Source organism: Chamaea fasciata, unplaced genomic scaffold, assembly GCF_029207755.1.
Source record: "Chamaea fasciata isolate MVZ Bird 193981 ecotype frontalis unplaced genomic scaffold, bChaFas1.0.hap1 SCAF_2, whole genome shotgun sequence".
NCBI classification, from domain to species: domain Eukaryota; kingdom Metazoa; phylum Chordata; class Aves; order Passeriformes; family Sylviidae; genus Chamaea; species Chamaea fasciata.
The window spans coordinates 10,446,514-10,465,868 of NW_027094087.1; the positions used below are offsets into that span (position 1 = coordinate 10,446,514).

The 19,355-nt window shown below is 37.8% G+C and overlaps 1 protein-coding gene across 1 annotated transcript in view; it reads right to left on the reverse strand.

The window, feature by feature from the left end:
- Positions 1 to 19,355, reverse strand: part of SAMSN1 (SAM domain, SH3 domain and nuclear localization signals 1) — a 91,872-nt gene that overhangs the window by 51,396 nt on the left and 21,121 nt on the right. The window contains exons 4-10 of the mRNA XM_066208508.1: positions 15,488 to 15,528; positions 13,341 to 13,378; positions 11,691 to 11,777; positions 7,810 to 7,877; positions 4,266 to 4,334; positions 1,957 to 2,080; positions 437 to 783 (exon numbers count right to left, since the gene is read on the reverse strand). Of these exons, the coding sequence (XP_066064605.1) occupies positions 437 to 783; positions 1,957 to 2,080; positions 4,266 to 4,334; positions 7,810 to 7,877; positions 11,691 to 11,777; positions 13,341 to 13,378; positions 15,488 to 15,528 (774 nt within the window). The remainder of the gene's footprint in view (positions 1 to 436; positions 784 to 1,956; positions 2,081 to 4,265; positions 4,335 to 7,809; positions 7,878 to 11,690; positions 11,778 to 13,340; positions 13,379 to 15,487; positions 15,529 to 19,355) is intronic.

Genomic DNA, 19,355 nt, shown 5'->3' on the forward strand with positions numbered 1-19,355 from the left:
GATACCTCTGCAACCTCTGATATTTTCATAAATAACTCTAGTGTCCTTTACTAGTATGGCAGTGATCTCATTGTCCCTTACTGACTTAGCCCAGACTTCCAGAAAGCTTTCTAAGCCTGGAAGGATGAGTATAGTACAGATGAAAAAAAAACAAAAAAAAAAACCCATGAGTGTGCTGATGAGAAACAGAATAGCCTAGAGCCTTCCATCTCTAAGCTGCTGATGTCTGCATGGTTAAAAATGAACTACCTAGGGCTATATGAACCCCTGGTGTTAGCCTGAACAATGCATTCACATCCATTTACCTGAAATCTAAATTTGGTTTATTGCATTTCATAACCACACGGAAGATGACAGCATCTCTCTAATGCTGAATCAGAGCAAAAAAGTTTCCAATTTTTATGCATATCAGCACAAAGAAACCACTTCCACTCACCCAGGAGTACTGTAGATCCATATCAGTTAGGGAATATGTAAGATGTGGCTGATGAGAAGAGCAAGTACAGTTCTCCCATTCTTCTATTTTTGAAATTAAAAAGTCACAAGGACAGAGCTGGTTGTCAGGAAAAGGCTTCCAGTCACTCCACAAGTGAAATTCTGTTTCGGAATGAATTGAAATTGTTCCTAAGTTATTAAGTTTGGAAGTGTACGCACGGCCCAGAGACGCAGAAATAAAATCTGTCCTGGTCTCGGCCTCTTCTTTTCTCCTTGTGCTGTCTTTCCATGTCTTCCTTTCCTGAGGTTTTGTCAGCTTCATGCAAGAAGTTAATGCCTCTTCATCCTCTTCAGAGAGATAAGCATCTTGTAAGGTATCTTTAAAAATGCAAATACTTGTTACAGTATGTTGCAATTCATCGAGAATGTATCACATTTAATTTTTTTAGTTTAGTTGCTGTCTTTCACTCTATATAATGAAACAGCCAAGGATTCCGTTAAAAAAAATTAACAACAACAAAAAACTCTCACAAAAACAAACAAACAAACCTCCAACAAAACCAAATAATTATGAAAATTAGGGAGATGGAAATGATTTTGTACTTTGGGTCAGGCATTCTGAGCCAAAAGTGAGATCTATTCGACATTTGATTTGTCTTGTTCCCTCAAAGGTGTGGAAAATTTTATTAATTCTGCCTATGAAATTTTGCTAACTGAATGTCATATTGCTGATAGTTTCAGAGAGCATGAGTTGAGCTGGAAAAGTTCAGGAAGCTTTCTGAACTATTGCTCTTCCATCCCTTGTATGTATGTTGTAGCTACAAAGTAGTTGCTAAAATCCCCTCGTGTGTTTCAGCACAAGCAGTGATTTGGCTGGAGCAGCAGTTCAACAGATAGTTTAAACTTGTTTTGCTAATACTGGGTTATAAATATTCATATAAACAAGTGCACTGTGCAACAAATGCACTGTTAAAATAATGTTGGCAAAACAAGTTCAGAGGAAGAACTGTTGCACAGTCAGATCAGAGATATATAGGAGACTCCAGAAAGTCAGCTGAGGCCAGAATGAGTTCAGAATTCCTGGGTCTTACAGCCCTGGGCATTCAGGTATGATGAGAGACCAATTTCTTACCATACCTCAGACCTTCCTGCACTTGCAGATGCTACTAACCCATGGAAGAGCACTGGAAAACATCTTCCCATTTCTGATCCAAAATGTGATACAAAACTAGGAAACCAAAAGTGTCCCCAGCACAGAGGCCCCGCTGTTATACAATTCTATTTATCTAGAATCCCCACTTGCGAGATATACTGTTACAAAACTCCAGCTAGTGTGACAGGAAACAGGTTTTCACACTATGAGGAAGTCAGCGCTGGAGCGGTATCACAGTAACATCTCAGTTGGGGGTTGCAAATCGTGGGTGGTGAATGACATACCAGGACAGGATTGTTTACAGTTATGTTCAATCCAGTGTCATTTGCCAAATGTTGGAAAGAATGCTGATGTGATGCTGTACTTACTGAGGGGAACCAGAACGTGCTTGACATCTTCCAAGCTTTGTGTACTTGTTTTCTTGGTTCGGACCAATTTCTGCAATCTTTTTAATGTTCCTCTGGACTCAGCTTTATTGTCTGGTTCTGTACCCTGCCAAAAAAACCAAAACCAAAACCAAAACACAAAACAAAACAAAACACAAAACAAAACAAAAAGATGTTAAAATCACTCAAAGCCTAAAAATAAAAACTAAGGGCAACATGGTGTTTATCTTGAGAATGACAAAGTGTTAGGTTCAAAGAACTGATCACTGACACAATGCTTTAAAAGTCAGGCTTTTCTTTGCTTTGGAGTAATAGGTAAAAAACAGGGAAAAGCCAACTCACAAGAACCATCAGGCTTAGGCCAGCATTCATATCACTGTTCACATATTTTCTTGAATACCTGAGCATTACTGAATACAAACAGTACTCTACACCCCCATATGACACAGTGTGGACATCAGCTCATCAGCACCAACTTTCTGCTGTGCTTTTTCTGTCCTTCACCTGTGTGTAGATTTCTGTCCTCTCCCAAATTCAAGATAGCAGGAACGCATTTTTTACCTTAGCTAATGAGAGAAACCGAGGTGCAATTTTTCTGTCTCTCATTGTGAGAAGTCTTTGCAAAATAAATCACAGTGGTTTAAAATGCTAATATTGCTCTCATATTGTAGCAATAATAATTTGTTCACTTATAAGTAACGACACAAAAGCAACATGATGAGTTTGATTTATGATCTGGGATTTTCATCATGGAGACATCAAGATAAATGGAAGATAATCTATTCAGATAATTTCATTAATGGCAAACTCTAATCCTCTTTTCCTTAAAAGCACTCATTTCATAGAGTCTATTGTTAGAGAAAAGTCTTAAGTGCTTAAATAATAAATGCGGTGACTCTCTTTCATGGAGAAAAAGTCTCATGCAGTATTAGCTGGTGGTAAGACAGTTTTTAAATTTACAGTATTTTATTCTCGCTTACCTAAGCATTCAAATATGGAATTTTATCTGCCTATCCAAACATTCTTTGATGTAGAAACCAGACAATCAGGTGAACTGTGCTTTGCCCCAATCTATAAGCAAAGCTATCTATAAGGAAAGAATTCCTGCATGAACAAGAACCAAGAATATTATTGAACTCCCTACTTAATGGGGTTTAGTGATGAAAAATCATGTCACACCACAAATTAAAATGAATTGTTTTAAAAAAATAAATCACAGACTATCCTTTAGCTGCAAATAATTTGCATGAAGTGTGCAGGAATACTGAAGCGCAAAAAAATATACATTTAAAAACTGCATTACAGAAAAAAAGACCTGAATTGTGTGTGATAAACTGTTTCCAGTTTATACAAAGGTATTTTAAATACCTTAGAAATCTTTGCACAGTGAGATGTTATGAGGATTAACCTGGTGACAGAAATACAGCAATTTGGAAGCTAAGTGTAAAACACTGCTGGTCAGACTCCTGCAATCTCAGTCCTGTTGAGCACTCTCTTTCCTGGGTGTAACTGCATTAATTTCAATAAAACTACTTGCACAGCATGTCACTTCTCAGCATAAAGAATTTAGTCATGGCACAGTCTAATCTCTGTGATTTTTCTTCTGCTGCTTTGTCTTGCCCAAAGAAGTGCAATGATTTAATCATGGCTACAAGTGCACTTAAATTCAGAGCACAGTGTGATATTGTGAAGACAAAGCTTAGCATGTGTTTACTGTGTCCACAGTGCTAATTGTTATGGTATCATAAAATGTTTGGAAAGTTTCAGTAATAACATGGCTGCACAAAATTAATGTTAAAAATAATATGTGATGATAGACAACTTCTTGCTCTGTTTAAAAGAGTTCTGTAAAACCACCAAATTTGGATAAATTTTCTGTTAAAAATGTTGATGGAGCCATGGTCAACTGGTGTATAGAGAAACACTGTGCATACTTCTTTCATGTGCTCCTGCCCATCTATATCTGACCTTTAAATATTCCCATGATGTTTTTCTGGTACTCCAACTAGTTTAAAATGAGTGCAGAGTCAGACTCAGCAGCCTAGGATAATAGGCAGATTCTGTCCTGGGAATCACAGCAATAATACAATATTCTATAAATGATAAAGAAATATAATGATTAATAGCAAAGCAATAATAAGGTATTCTACAGAAGACAAAGAGATATCATGATTAATAACATGGATACGGATAAAGATCTTTCAGCTTTTGGAGAAGGAACATATAGGACAGAAAAACCAGCCTGTTCTTCCCAGCTGCTGGAGAAAAAAATAATTTTCATGGCAACTCACCATTTCACTGTTGCCAGGCACACCTGGATTGTGAACTCGTGGTGGGATCCACTGCTCATAGTTTATCACCTAGACAGTAAGAAAAGTTAAAAAAAAAAATACGACTTACATAGGATGAATAAGCATAATTGGCATCATGTAATTAAATATAGATAAGAGCTCAACTGTTTTTCAGCCTGGTACTGTGTGGATATGAAAGCAAATAACTGACATACACCAGCTGCCACCATTGAAATTATTTTGGTATTGAGCTGACTTGATTTCCTCATTTATCTGGGACTCAGTAACATCTTGAAGACATCATAGTGAAAGTGGTACCATGGCAGAGCCGTGCATTATAGAATGAGATGCATGTACCTCATCCTAGATCTTGTCTTTCCTTGCTCAATAAACAGGAAAGCCAGAGAAGACTTCCCTCAGAAGCAGCCCCCCAGATGAGGAGCATCACTGATGCAGTTCTAAAAAGGATCTTGTTTAGTTCACCTCATTTTTCCTGGGATGTTGAGCACCAGGGGTGTGAGTATGAAGTGGATGAACAATGTGGATAAAATGGGACCATCCTCAGAACTAAGACAAGACTATTCCCACTTTCCTCATCTGCCCATGAGTGATTCGTTGATCACAGTGTCCTCAGGAGAGGAACACCAGGGGAATATACCTTCCTTGGGGCACTGCTGCAATCCCTAGGGGGCAAGCCTGACAGTGCCTACAACTCAGCAGGGAAGTTATGAGCACTGGCCTTTTTCCTTCATGAATGTGAATGACACGTTGAAGGCTGAATGCAACCTAAGAATTTACGTGAGAAATGAAGCATGAAACATTTTTGAAAATGTATTAGCCCAAAGATTGCGTTACTTGATATTTTATGCCCTTCCCAATATGCTACAAAGGCTTCAAGCCATCAAGGGAGCCCTACTAGACATGAGTAAATAAGAACAAAGGTATGAAAAATAAATGCAGAAAGTAAAGGCACTTTTATGGTAGGTTCAATTATTGCAGTAGTGCTCTTGCTGTATCCCTCAGCCTGTACTTCTGTTTCAAGCCCCATTTTTCCAGCACTGACAGAATGAATGGAATGAATGAATGTCAATTTAGGAAATGGAGAAGGATTAAAGCTTTTGTGAAGCACTCAGGGAAACTTATTTGCTTTCTCTTTTTTTTTTTTTTTTTTTTCCTTCCACAAGAGAAAAAAGAATCTAAGGTGCCATTTACTCCTGCTTATAAATTTGCCTTTTCCATGGCTCACAAAATCACAAACAGACCAGTTGAGGTAGGAATGCACTTTTTTGGGGTTTGTCTAGTTTAGCTCCCTGATCAGAACTGGTCACCAGAGCAAGTGGTATAGGTCCATCTCCTGACAGGAATGTCTCCAAAGATGAACTTCTCATGTCCTCTCTAGGAAGCTCCATCAGTGTCTGACCACCTCTTGTGCTAGGAGAGGGCTTTCTTTATGACAAGTGAAATTTCCTGTATCTCAGTTTGTGCCCATTGCTCTGTCACATTCCTGGGAGTAGTTGCCTGTAATTCCTTGGACTTTCTGGGACAGCTCAGTTGTGTGAGCTATCCCACACAGTTTTGTCATCTTGAGGCTGCAGTTGTGAAATTACATGCAGACTTCTAATTCCTCCTGTCTGTTCCCCATGCTGTGTGCATCAGCAGACAGACACTTCATAAGGACATTAATTTGTGCTGATTTTGCAGAAAAAGAGCTTCCCCCATAATGCTGTTCTCTCAGCATTTCCTTGTTTGCCTGCATAATGTAGTGCAGCAAATGAATACAGATATAATCAGACTATTTTGGAAGCTTAAAAGAGAGTTATATCAGTGCTACCTTGATGATCATGAATTCAAGAGGTAACAATCACTAAAATTCAAAATAATGCCATTAAACCTGAATTTATTTTAAAAAGCAAGTGCAACAGGTCTTAAACTGATACCAAAGATTGGAGGGACCCAAGCCCCTATAGTTTATCATTCATGCACCTGAAAAAAGCATCTTCAAATGCCATGAGAAGTCAAAAAAAGGACTTTGCTTCTAAAATGGGGCAAATGGTTAATGGGGAAAAGTTTTAAGGGATTTTATGGGAGCTTATACTTAAAGCAAACATAGGCCTTATTCCCTTTTTCCCTCCATTGTCTGCTATGTCTGAGGAATGATGATCTTTATCAGGAGCCAGTCCAAAGGATGTCATGGCAGGATAGGGGCAGAGCCAGACATCCCTCACACTAAAGGAAGAACTCAAAAATCAAAGGAAGTAGGAAATCAAAGAATGATCTTTCTCCAGAATACCTAGGAAATGTGAGAAAGAAATCAGAGAAATCAGAGAAAGAGAATGAGAGAGGAAAGTGTTCTTTTCTCCTTTCCTTTGTCCTCAGATACTCTTTTGTCAGCTGGGAGAGGAGATAATCATGGGAACAAACTAACCGTGCAGAGACAGATAAAACCCTGAGGGAAAGCAGGAGAAACCTGGGACACACTGACTTTCCAGGCACAGGTTTCCAATAAGGTTTTCTGTTCCCCGATATGCAGATCATTTGACTCTTTTTTTTAAACCCACATCTCGACTTTGACCTACACTAGAGCTGAGCACTGCCTAAACATTGGGTCTTCACAGCTCTCTGTCTTATCTCAGATGCCTTGAGGGTGATGAATTTACATTTTTTCCTTGGTTTTAACCTAAACAGCTAAAAGGACTCCTGACATTGTATAGAAACAACAGAGGAAGCTCAGCTCAGAGCTTTTTCCAAAGTTTAATGCTCACCTTGAATTTAAAACTTTTATGCTAAGGAAAATTCAATAGATTTTCAGCTTCTGAATAATTTTATTGCATTAATTCCTCATTTGGAACACACACATATATACAGGTTTGTGGCATATTTTTAGTCCCAAACTGGGTAAACTGTTATGTCCTGTGAAATCAGCAGAGCTAAGCTGGTTTGCCACGGATAGGCACTGAAGTAAAACACTGTCAGAGCAAACACTGAGCTGGAAGTGAAATAAAACCCAAACAGCAGTCATTCCAATTCCAGAGCTTGCAAGTCTTTCTCCTCACCTCTGCTGCTCACCAGCTGATGGGTTGGTACTACTTTTATGTTGTTGCTATGATGATGCAAACCCAGGGGTTGGAATTCATTAATTCCTCGTGCCAGTGGGATGACTAATACAGATTTAGGAAGAAGTATGGTATATGTTTATAGAAATTCAGAAAGCACCAGGATACATATGCCAATATAGATCATGCAAGACAGATGTAAACACTTAGTATAGATCTCGCCAGACACAGTTTTAGCACATCAATTTAGCAGAAATGTATTCACTCAGGGAAGGAAAAGGCTTTCTAGGCAATGAAATCCATATGGCCTGCATAAGACAAATCATGAACAACTTTGGAAGTCACCAGAGTCTTCTTTTAAAATCAGCTTCTAAAATAAAGAGGAATACTGAGTATGAAGTTTGGGCTAGGCGAATGCTGAATGGAAACAAGAAATGAAATTTTATTTGAATGAAAATTTAGATTCTGATAAAAAAGAGTAGTTGTTTCACCTGACATGTTGTTTCTTCTATCTTCTTTCCTTGGAGCAAATGTATTCCATCAGCAATAATATTATCTTCTGTGAATTATGACCAAAAGAGAGAAAACATGCTTTAAAATGTCCTGCTTTATGCTTTTATGAGGAATATTATTTGAATTGCACTTGGTGTTTTGAGCTGACATTTTGACTCTCTGAAGTTAATCTTATATCACTTAAGCATACATTTTATCTTACACTGCTTTGAAGTGAGACTGCAGAAAAAATTGGCAAACTGACTCACAGAAAGAAAACTCATTTGTGCTCATTTCTTCTTTTGTACTCAGTCCTCAGTTTACTAACCCAGAACCCCACTGTGACTTTCCTCTTGCCCAGCTAATTTACAGCAGCAAAGTCTAGAATATTCATATGAAAAAGGAAGGGCAAAAATGATCTTTTCAACTGACATCTGTTTATCTTGGATTAGATTAGAAATTGCTTTCAAAGGATGAACATCCTCCCATCTCTTGCAATAAAGGAATGTTTAGATCGGAAGGGTATTAACCTTCACTACAACAATGAGCAACAATAGGTCAAACAAGTCTGAAAAAATATTTTAAGCAAGCTTACTTTGAAAGATCTACTTTAACTCCCAATTAAGGCAAAGTACCCCACCCACTGTACAACTGTAGGACAGCCCTAATGATTAGATTCCATCAGAACAGATATCAGGATCACTCAGATATTTTGCAGAGAGAAAAAAAACTTGAAGAAAAATATTTGCTAATCACACCACATTTTCTAAAGTCATTAGAAAACAGTAGGAATGTGTTGGGGTTTTTTTCTCATTAATCCTAATTTGGCATCTTTATTGCTTCTGTGGAATACCTTACAGCATCAATAGTTCTCCTGCTTGCAAAAGGACAGCTTACTTAAAATATAGATCCACAAGAACTAACTGTAGGCAGGCGAGACTGATTGCATTGTATTCCCTACAATTAACAGGAAAAGAAAGAGTAATTCAGGGAATAATTCTGAGTGACTTAGATTCTTTAGCTCTCACATGGAAAAAGTGTCTGAATGTGAGCATTAAAATTTATATTCAAAAGAGGCACACAAGGTCCTGGTCCAGATTTTGTCTTAAGCACCTGCAAATCTGCCTGAAGTCACTGAGGGCCTGGCGTCTGACAATCTGGTTGTTTATTTCATTATACAGCTAGCTGGACTTCCAGGACCACCATAATTCATGTTAAGCAGTGCTCATGCAACACCAGATTAGCATAACTGGGTTCTTTCTGGTCCTCAGGATAACTTGTTTTCATCTCCTGCAGGCATCTCTGTACACGACATCCTGACGCTCTGTGAGCTTACTCTGGAAATTAAATCTTTCAGTGTTCAGCTTTTTGCCCCAAAGTCCTCCTACAGTCTAATCCAAAATATTGAGTAGCTGTTTGCAGCTGAATCACAAACAATTGTGGGGCACTTAAATTAAAAACTACATAGTGACACTGCTTTTGACATAATATTGTTCAAAACCAAATTAAAACGGCGAGTTATTAAAGCAAACCTTAGTGGTTCCCCCCAGCCACAATGTCTTGTGTTAGCCATAATAACCTGCACCCACAGTGCTCTTACACCCTGCTTAGATCAGCTCTCCAGCCCACTGAATTATGGAATAAGGGATTTGTGTATAAAAACAACCCAACAACCACAACAACCAAACAAAAAAATCAAAACCAAAACAAAAAACCAACCAAACAAAAAAAATCCCTGCAAAAGACATAAATGAACTTCAAATAGAGCTGAAGTGTTCTTGTCTTCCTAGTCTGGCAACAGGTACCAGTTACCCTCCGGTGGAATGAATTAGGAGCAGTGGAGAATTACATCCACTGGGATGACAGTTCTTTTCTGTTTGTCTCCATAATTTTTCATGGAAGCCCAATGGTGTGACATCCACAGTCAACTTTTCAACAACGATGCTTTTAGGCTGGCGGATCTCATGCTGATAATTTGAGTTTGACCTTGTGAGACAAGGCAGGTGTTTCCACTATTGTGCCTGTGGGATCTGTATGTGTTCACTGCATTTTCATCCCAGAAAACTTGGTTTTGTAGATGTAATAATACACATGCTGTCATCAAGGGCTTCATCCAAAGGCTACCAGTGTCTGTGGATGTCTCTACAATTATTTCAGTGATTTGACACAGGTTGTGGATACAGCTCAGAAGTAAGAGAGAAGTCTATGGTGACCACCATACATGGCTTTTTAAATCTAACAGAAATTCAGTTTATGCAAAAGACTTGCAGACCTTGAAGGATTATCTCTGCTAAGAGAAAAGTTTGATCAATAGTGATGAATTATCTTGATCGATAGTGATACACTGTAAATCTCCTTGCAAAGGTTTTCACCACTGTGTGAAGGGGACTTCCCTTGAAATAATTTTACTGCAGTGGGGGAAAGGGAGATTTTTATTTAGCTGCCAGCTTTGCTTCCTGTTCCCTCTGGGCCCCTGCCCTTCAATTACAACACTTGTCAGCTTTTAAAATGTGCCCTGCTTCTTTTGCATGCTTTGGATATTTAAAAGGGTAAAAAATGCCTGGAATAGAAAAGACTTTGGAGGAAGGTCAAAAAGTTCTGCTTTCTCATTCAGCCTCTCCCCACCTCCAATTCAGCAACCTCTGGAGTATCATTGGAAGAATCATTCCAAAATGGTTTTGGTTAAAAGTCAGACTTGTCAGGAAAGAAATGCCTAATATTTCTTTCACCTACCATGAGAACCTGTTCCTTGCAAGCCAATGACACTGAAGGTCCCTTTTCCCCTCACTAGTTCAGTACAAGAATTCCTCTAAAGCTTCCTGTCATCTAGCATTTCTGGTTCTGGTTCAAGAAATCAAATTTGCCCATAGATGCAATATGTATTACAATTTCAGATCTATTTCCAAAAATTTAAGAGTTTAACTTCAAGTGGTGAACTGAAGGAAATTCAGAAGGAAAGTTGATGCCCTGTCCTTTGCTTTCTTCGACATATCCAGGTGATAGTGGAATCTCCTGTCAGTGGGTGATCTCTAGACCATTTGTGCAGGAGATATTCCCACTTTTTTGCTTTAAATTGAGAACAAGACATGCTTCCATATTAATCTCACAAATTTTGGTTTCTGTTTTTGCTGAGCTTTAGTTTGTTCTGATTAAAAATCTGGTTTGTTCTGATTAAGCAACAATAAGAGGTCTTCCTTAACTTTGAAAAGTACAACTATAAATGCCATTCCTGGAAGCAACATCAGGCTGATTATCAAAGCATTTTGATTTTTAAAGTGCAGTTTGTGTTTAAATAGGTAAGGTGACTGCTCACTTATTAATACTCAATGTTATTTTAATGGATTTATATTGGTGCACTCTCAAGCAGTGTCATTAGTGACTTCCCTTGCATTAGCTGTAAGGTTGTTTTCATTAAGTTAGTCAGAACAGGTTTAGAAAGAGAATCAGATAAATACTTGCATCTAAAATTTTGCCAAATCTCTTTTGCACCTGCTACAAAAAGTTTCTTCTGGGAAAAGTTGCACCCTTTCCCAGCTGGATATCTGAAGCTGTGTAAAATATCCAGGAAATATGGATTACTAGAGTTGGCAAGCCCTATAAAACACAACTATGGCAATTTACTGTAGGAAAAGTCTCCTTTGGTCCATGGACTACAGAGTGAATTGGTCATGGAATGTATTCTTAGCATCCCCGTTTTAAGATAAGCTTTACTTTAACTACTTTTACCCCCCCATCCCCCCCATGAGGGCAAAATAAATTTCTAAAAGACCTGACAAATTATTTAGCTGGATTACTGGTGGAAAATGAGAAATTTTCCTAGGTGCCCTTTTAAATACTTAATTGAAAATGCAAAATCAGCTGAAATAGGTTTAGCAATTACCTTCAAGCTGGCAGTGCCTTCTGATGTACGAATCATTCTCCAGCTTCCTGGAACCCTGCCAAAGTGTGCCATTCACGTTTTTCCTGTCTAAAGTAAAAGCACGGAGAGCAGTCACCTGAATTCATAGCAAACCAGTGAAATAACAGGAAATTCTATAAAAATAGCATCAGAATGCAAATCAAACAAGTTTGCAGAACACTGAAACATCTGCTCAGACATGGAAATGAACTGATGATTTTTCAGTACAGGAATTTGGATGGATGGATAGATGGATGGATGGATAATACTTATTATGGTCAGACTTCAAGTTTTATCATCTTTTGCTGTGGTCTAATACCTCATTTAACACTGTTAACACATGATCAGAATGATCGATATCTTGACCCTGGATTTAAGACCTAGGATCCCATAGAACATCTGTGCCTCTTATTTTGCTTCCAGGGATATTATTATTATTACTACTACTACTACTACTACTACTACTATTATTATTATTATTATTATTATTATTATTATTATTATTATTACTATTGTTTTGGGTTTTTTTCGAGTTTTTTTAAGGCTACCCTTACTGAACTCAAGTGTTTGCAAGGAATAGCATTAAAGATTCCCACAGTGATGCTGCATGGACTCCAAGGCTTGGAGTGTCTCAGGCTGGATGGCTGAACTAGGCTGGTTTGAGAAGGAGATGAGCCATTCTCCTGCTCCCTCAGTGAACTTTAAAGGGCTTGTGCTTCACAACATGTACATAACTATTCAGGGTTTGTGCTTTCTGGGTTTGTTTGGTTTTGTTTTGTTGAGTTTTATTTAATGCCGGGTTTCACTCAGAAAATTTTCTTTGTGAAAGCTGTTGTTGATCCTGTCAGGTTACTGGGAACTCATTACAGCCAGTTTGCTGTAGACCAAATGACACTGTCCTGCAGGAAAGTGTTCCCAGTGGAGGGCTGCAGAGTGAAGCCTTAACACAGGGGAGCTTTCATCTCTCTGAGACACATTGTGAAATAGAGCCACATCATTACAGTCACATACAATCCCCTCTATACTCAGCAAGGACTAGATACAGCAACTAAAGCAAAACTCCAAAGAATTAATGAAAGCATGATAGCAGGAAGCTCTCACTGAAAAAAATTCCAGGAAATGTTACTTTGAATAAGCTGATGATTATTTCCTATAGAGTATTTACAAGATAGAACCCATTGAAACACAATTGCAGGTAACAACAGAGTGTCAGGATGGGTTTGACAAAACCCCTGAATTTCCATCTTGGTGAACATGTTTGTGAAAATTCTCACAAAGTAGTTTAAAATGGGAAAGGGCAGGGACCTGAATTTTCTTAGATCAGAGACATTTCAGGCTTTTATTGAAATGATTAAAAGAAATGCTGGACATGCTGAGTATTTCTAATGTTGTCCCATAACAGGTTGTTCATCTCAGTGGGGTTTCTATATTTAACTAGTTTGTTTTCAATGTCTACCTACAAATGTATGTGTGAAAAGCAGGGAAGAGGGGAGATTATATTGAAAGCTTAGTTCTATTTTTTTCCTTTCCTATGCATTTGCTCCAACAGCTGTAAAACAAATCAGATCCTTAATTAAAGTTGGTTCTCTGAGATTAGCAAGTAAACAATAAATAATTTAAGCAGCTACTAACCAAATGCTTCATTTTCAGACATGGACTTCTGGATGGATCTAAAAGAATTAAAAGAATTTACCATTAGCTGAAAGTCAGAAAGAAAAAAATTAAAGCGTGTTTAATCAAATATGGGTATTTTCAAACTAATTCTTCAAAGCAGGGCACAGGGATTTAGCTGTGTTATTCCCACTGGCTTTAATTGGAGTTATTTGTCTCATTCACCCAATCATCTACTCCTACACACCACACAAAGCTCCGAAAGCATCTGAGATTCCATTCTGCAAGAATATGTGACTCGAGTTTCTTTTTTAAATGAAGAATTCATGCTGGAATCTGGGGAACCCATCAGGAAGAAAAGAAGAGATACTTTCCTTTAGACATGATCTGAAATGTCCTATGGCTTTCAGAATTATTGCCTTAAGTTTGATGACATGATAACAGATTGAACCTAAGAGCTACATATGAACATTCCATCCCCAGGACCCTGAGTGACATTTTATTGCCCCACAAAACCTTGAGCTTTTTGCACATTTACATCAAGGATTAGTCCTAATTCGTGCTTCCATCTGTGGTCAGTAGTTCATAAAGGACAGCTTGAAGAATAGACTAACTTAACAGAGGGAAAATAATCTTTGAATAAAGGTTAATTTGTTTCACGTCACTCATTAAAAACCCAATGGAGAGTCATTTATGAGCAGTGGTTATAGTATGTGAGAGCAGGCACTGTCTAATCTGTGACAATGATCAGCAGAAGGGAAACAGGCCAAAATCTGGGCCCCCTCTCCCATCCTCAGTCATGTAGGTGCTGAAAAGGTGATGGTTTTCTTTGATGGTTTTTTTGGGGTTTTCTTTGGGTTTTTGTTGTTTTGTTTTGTTTTTTGGTAGATCAGTCAAATGATATCAGCAATGCTTCTAAATTCTGATAATTTTTTTGAATAGGATTAGGTGGTTACAAAAAGAATAGTTTTATTTGCATTGTAAAATTTGACTTTTTTGCTACAGACTGCTATTTTTTTTCCTGGGGCAGACTTGGTTCTGACCTATGCAGGACACTTTTAAGCATCCAGGTCATTTCATCATATTTGGTAGAGTTTGGTAAGGCCTACAAAAAGGCCCACTTTATTTGACTTCCTTTGAAGTGTAAAAGAATGATGATAAATCCATGAGCAATAGAGTTATGTCCATATTTTAATTAATGAAATTTTGGGTAGAGTTTCACAGAGCCCTGACTGGTGACATATAGTTGAGATCTCACAGGTGAGTGCTCATGTCTCTGTGCTTGAAGCTGATAAGTTACTAGTGTTTTTATCAGATGACAAGAAATAGATTAAAACTCTTAGTTAAGACAAAAGAGCTCTTCATTTTCTTAGAAATCTTTACCCGTTTTGAGAATTTTAGCAATAGACAGAGATAACATTGATGTTCTTAATTTGGTAGAGCCTCACCTACTAATGAAAAAAAACAAAAATCAACAAAAACTCCAGGGATTTTCATGTCTGTCACAGCAGACAGAAAAGATCTGTCTGTATCATTTCATTAGACAGGATTTCAGATTTCATTTAAAGGGGTCTACTTCAGTAATGCAATAACCTTTAACATGAAACAAAAAAAGAATTTTCAAAATAAATTCCTCTGCTTGCTAATAAATATAGATCATTAGTCCAAACCATAGCCCTGTGTCCATGAATGGATTCAATACACACTGCTATCACAAAAATAATTCATAAAATTATGTCTGACCTGCTTTATCCAAATCATTTTGCAAACAAATTTTTCACTTGGATTAAAAACACAAACAAACAAACAAAAAAAACCTTTTCAGGAGATTATCAGGTCAATGGTGCAAACATGCTATAAAATAGGTTACCACTTCAATCTCTCAGAAAAGCAGACATATGATTAAACCAAGTTCAGATTAACTGCATTTGATTTTAGCTGTCCTGGTTCTGATATTTTGGAAGAAAGCTGTGTGGATATGAAAAAGTCATGGCAAAAGAGCCTTGGTAATGCATTACAAGCTTGGTATGTGCTCTTCAACTGAAACATTAATACATGTACTCTATGAGAATAAAAGCAACATTGGCAAACATTAATAAAACAACAAGGATGAAAGGTACAGACAAATATAGTGACAGTGTGTAGACCTTGAACTGGTCTCAACTTACTTTCTTTTTTTGGTCAGTGTGTTCTCAAAGTCAGGAAACTCCTTTTAAAAAGATAAAGAAAAAAGGTCTATGAAAATCAAAAATGTTTAATCCAAATATATTATTTCTGTCCCTGAAAAGACAATGAATTATATGCTTTTGATGTGTGTTTCTTAATATCCACTAACATTTCCAGTCTTTCCTTTTCTAGCAGCTGAAGCTGTGGAGGACACAGTGCAGCAGAGAATTTATGTAATTATGTCTCCTGATTTCAGAAACTTCAGTTATCCATGGCTCCCTGGAAGACGACAACCATAATACCCCTGAAAAACAAGAGAACCGTGCTCATACCCCAGGAATGAATATCATATTTCTTCCACAATATGATTATTTGAAACTTTATGAGGACTAAAATACCCCCATGTTGCAATGGGATGTGGTTCCCTGACGGACACAGGACAAAGACTCTGTAAACCCAAATATGCAGGGGAATGTGGAAGAGGGCAGGAAACTGCAAATAAAATTGAAATCTCTGAAGGGGACCAAATCAGAATCAAGCACTGGCCTGGAGGCAAATCACACAGCCCCCAGGGCCCAGACAATAAATATTTATACCCTGACAAGGTGTGAGAAGAAGTGACGTAGCTGTTGAAGGAGAGAATAAAAAGGTGCCTTGCTGGGCAAATGATACCAAAGCATCTCAATGGATGTTTGCTGTGCAGTTAACCATGGACTTGAGGTTAATTTAACTGTAGGAAAACCTAAGGGTGTTATGCTAGGACAGAAGAGATCTCTGTCCCTACATTATTGTGATATCTCCTGAGACATGATATCAAAGCACTCTATCACTTTCTTATTTATTTCTTCCAGCCTGAAAAGCAGGAACTGGGTTTAAAATGTCCCTGATGATACCACTTCAATCTGTTGCACAACAAGAGGCATTAAAAATACTATAACCATTCATTATTTTATAAATCTGAAAATGTAGTCTAACTGGACCTATTTCTCATAATATTATGTTTAATTTATTTCCTTCTTGTAGCACTAACTACATCTGCATTACTCTGAGCACTGTAATTTAAAAATGTGATCCAGGTTGCATGATAAAAAACCAAAATCTGTATGACATAAAAAGCATGTAGGTGCATAATTGAGCATTTTACACTTCTCTCCTCCTCTCAGTAAAACTCATCATAGATGTTTTTCAAGCTGTTTCAGGAAGTGCGTTAAGAAAAGACTGTTTTCCTGTGCTAAGTTATTTTAGCTGAGTTAGTGTAGGAGGTCCTTTTAGCATAGATATCTGTGAATGATAATAATTACATGCAGTTTCCACATCATTTTTCTGCCTTTGTTGATTTGCTCACTGTGGCTGTATGTAGATCAAAAGAGTATACAGAATTTATCACTCACTTTGAAATAATGTAAACAAGGAAAGATAAGTTCCTTGCTGAAAAAATGTCAGCATTTTAGTCTTGGGACAAGTGTTTTCAATAACTCAAGAGAAATTACTAACTGAGGTGGAAAAACACAGAGAAGTTTAAAATAGTTTAAAAAGTGATTTTAAGGCTTCTTTAAAAGGGTAATGTCAAAAATTCATGGAAAAATATCAAATATTTCATTTCAAACAAGTTTGTTAAAAGAAGCATTGTGCATGGAGGTCAGAGACCAAAGGATTTTGTAATTTAAAGTCCTGTATATGATCCAGGGAAAAAATTGGAGACAGGCCCCATTGTGGCAATACACCCGGAAAAATTTGGTTCATATCTTCACACTCCAAACAGCCGGTGTAGACCATGAAACAGAGTTTAATATTTTGCTGCACAGCTTGAAACCAATCCCTAAAGTCCAGCAAAGTTTCATTAAGGACAGTACAGCATATATCAAAGTGATAACTGATGTGAGTTCACAGGATATCATGGGGTGCAATGCCAAAATGAAATACATAGTGGACTTAAATGGCCGTTTAAAAATGGGACCTTTCATTCAACACAGTCTTCCTGCTATTTCTGAATCAGGTGGCTAAATTAGGGTACAAGAAAAATATTACTCTGGTTTGTACTTTTTAAAAGTATCTTTTCAGTTTTGACTATGTTTAAAATTATATGTGACTTTTAAATGAAACTATTTTTTTAAAAATATATTTTATGTTAGAATATAAATAAAGGTTCACCTAGGCTCTGCTCTCCACATTGTCTTAAGAGCATAATTATCTTGTTTATTGGAACAATTCTTTCCTTCCTTATCCCAAATGCAAACATTCTGTTTCCTAGGAAAAAACTTCATATGTGGAAACCCTGCATGATGAAATTATTGATAAAGTCCTTTATTTCCTGATTTTATCAAGTAACGCTGAAGTAAGGAATTTAATTAAATCCTCTGGTGTTTCCAAGCTGGCTGAGAAAAGCTAGAGGTCCTGTGTGTGTTAAGACTTGCAAACAGAGAAATGACCATTTCTGATAACCAGCTCTTTTCTTGCCCTCACTGGGATCAGAGGCAAATTATAACACTGCAGATTAAGGCAGATATCACAAATGATTCCTGGCAACAGCTTAGAACGACTGATAAATATTTTGGCACTCTGCTGATACACAGGGTAGTCAACCATATCATGGTCAGCAGTTCAAAAATATGCGGCTCTTATGACACTTGGTGATTGCACTCTGACAGGACATATATGAAAATAGTTTTAATACTGAAGACCTTCCCTGAGAAGCTGGAGAAAATTCATGAGGTAGAAGACTGTAACACCAGGTGACAAGAGGTAGAAATTCAGTTTCCCTGTTAATAGCATAGTTACAGACCAAGAGTACCCATGTGATTCATTATATACTCATGGCTACCAGCTATTTCTGAGGAAAGTCCAATCCAGATTTGCTATGCATGAAGTACAAAAACAACTCCATAAATATATTTTTTCTTTCTTTTTGAGAATATTACTGAAGATGAGCAACAGGCAAAGCAATCACAAAGTTAACAGGCCTGTTCTCCAAGAGGGTTAAAATCAAAAGGCAAGTGTGCATAACAGGCTCAGGATAGCACCACAGGAAACCAGAGGAGAAACATCCCTAGCAAATAATTCTGGATACTAAACAGGTCTCTGGATTTATGTGAAGGAGAAGAATAGTGTAAATGAAAGACAGATTTTTCATCATACAGGATGTGTCATTTGGGCAGATGTTTGGCCAGGAGCAAAAAAAAGCCATGGTTATAAAAGGAATCTCCAAAACTATGTCCAGTGAATGATGTCCTGCACAGCTCCAGTGACCGCACTACCCTGTATTTCCCACATCTCCAGAAGAACCTCATGGCCCAGCTATGATTAGGATAAATCACAAGAGACGAGTTCAAGAAAATCACTACCGCGTTGCATTACAAGGAAGAATTTTCTCGAGCCCTAAGTCATCTTTTTTAAATGTGAGGGGAGCTGATCCTGGCTGCCTGCCCTGTTGATTTTGAAGTTATATAGGAAAAAAGGAAGGGGTAAACCCTCCTGAGGAGGAAGTGTGCCAGGCTGCTCCACCCTTTGGAGATTTAAAAGCTCTGTGGAACCTGCCGTGCTTCAGCCAACCATTCAAACATCCACTCGAGTCCATACCTACTTAGCAGTGCACTTATATAGGTGCATTACTGGATAATGATGGATGGCTAAATGGAGCCCAATAATGTCCTGAATTTATCATGCTGTGGGGGCTGCCCCGCAGCCTGGAACTGAGTGACGGAATTAAAAATGGGAGAGAAGTACAAATGGGCTCAGTTAATAAGCTTAACGGCTTCATCCAAGGTGTAGCTGTAATAACTCACAGGCCAGAAATAGCAGATAAGATTACACACAGGCCTCTGGCCTTAGCCACATTTTTCCATAGGTCTTACTGCCGACACGTCATCACTA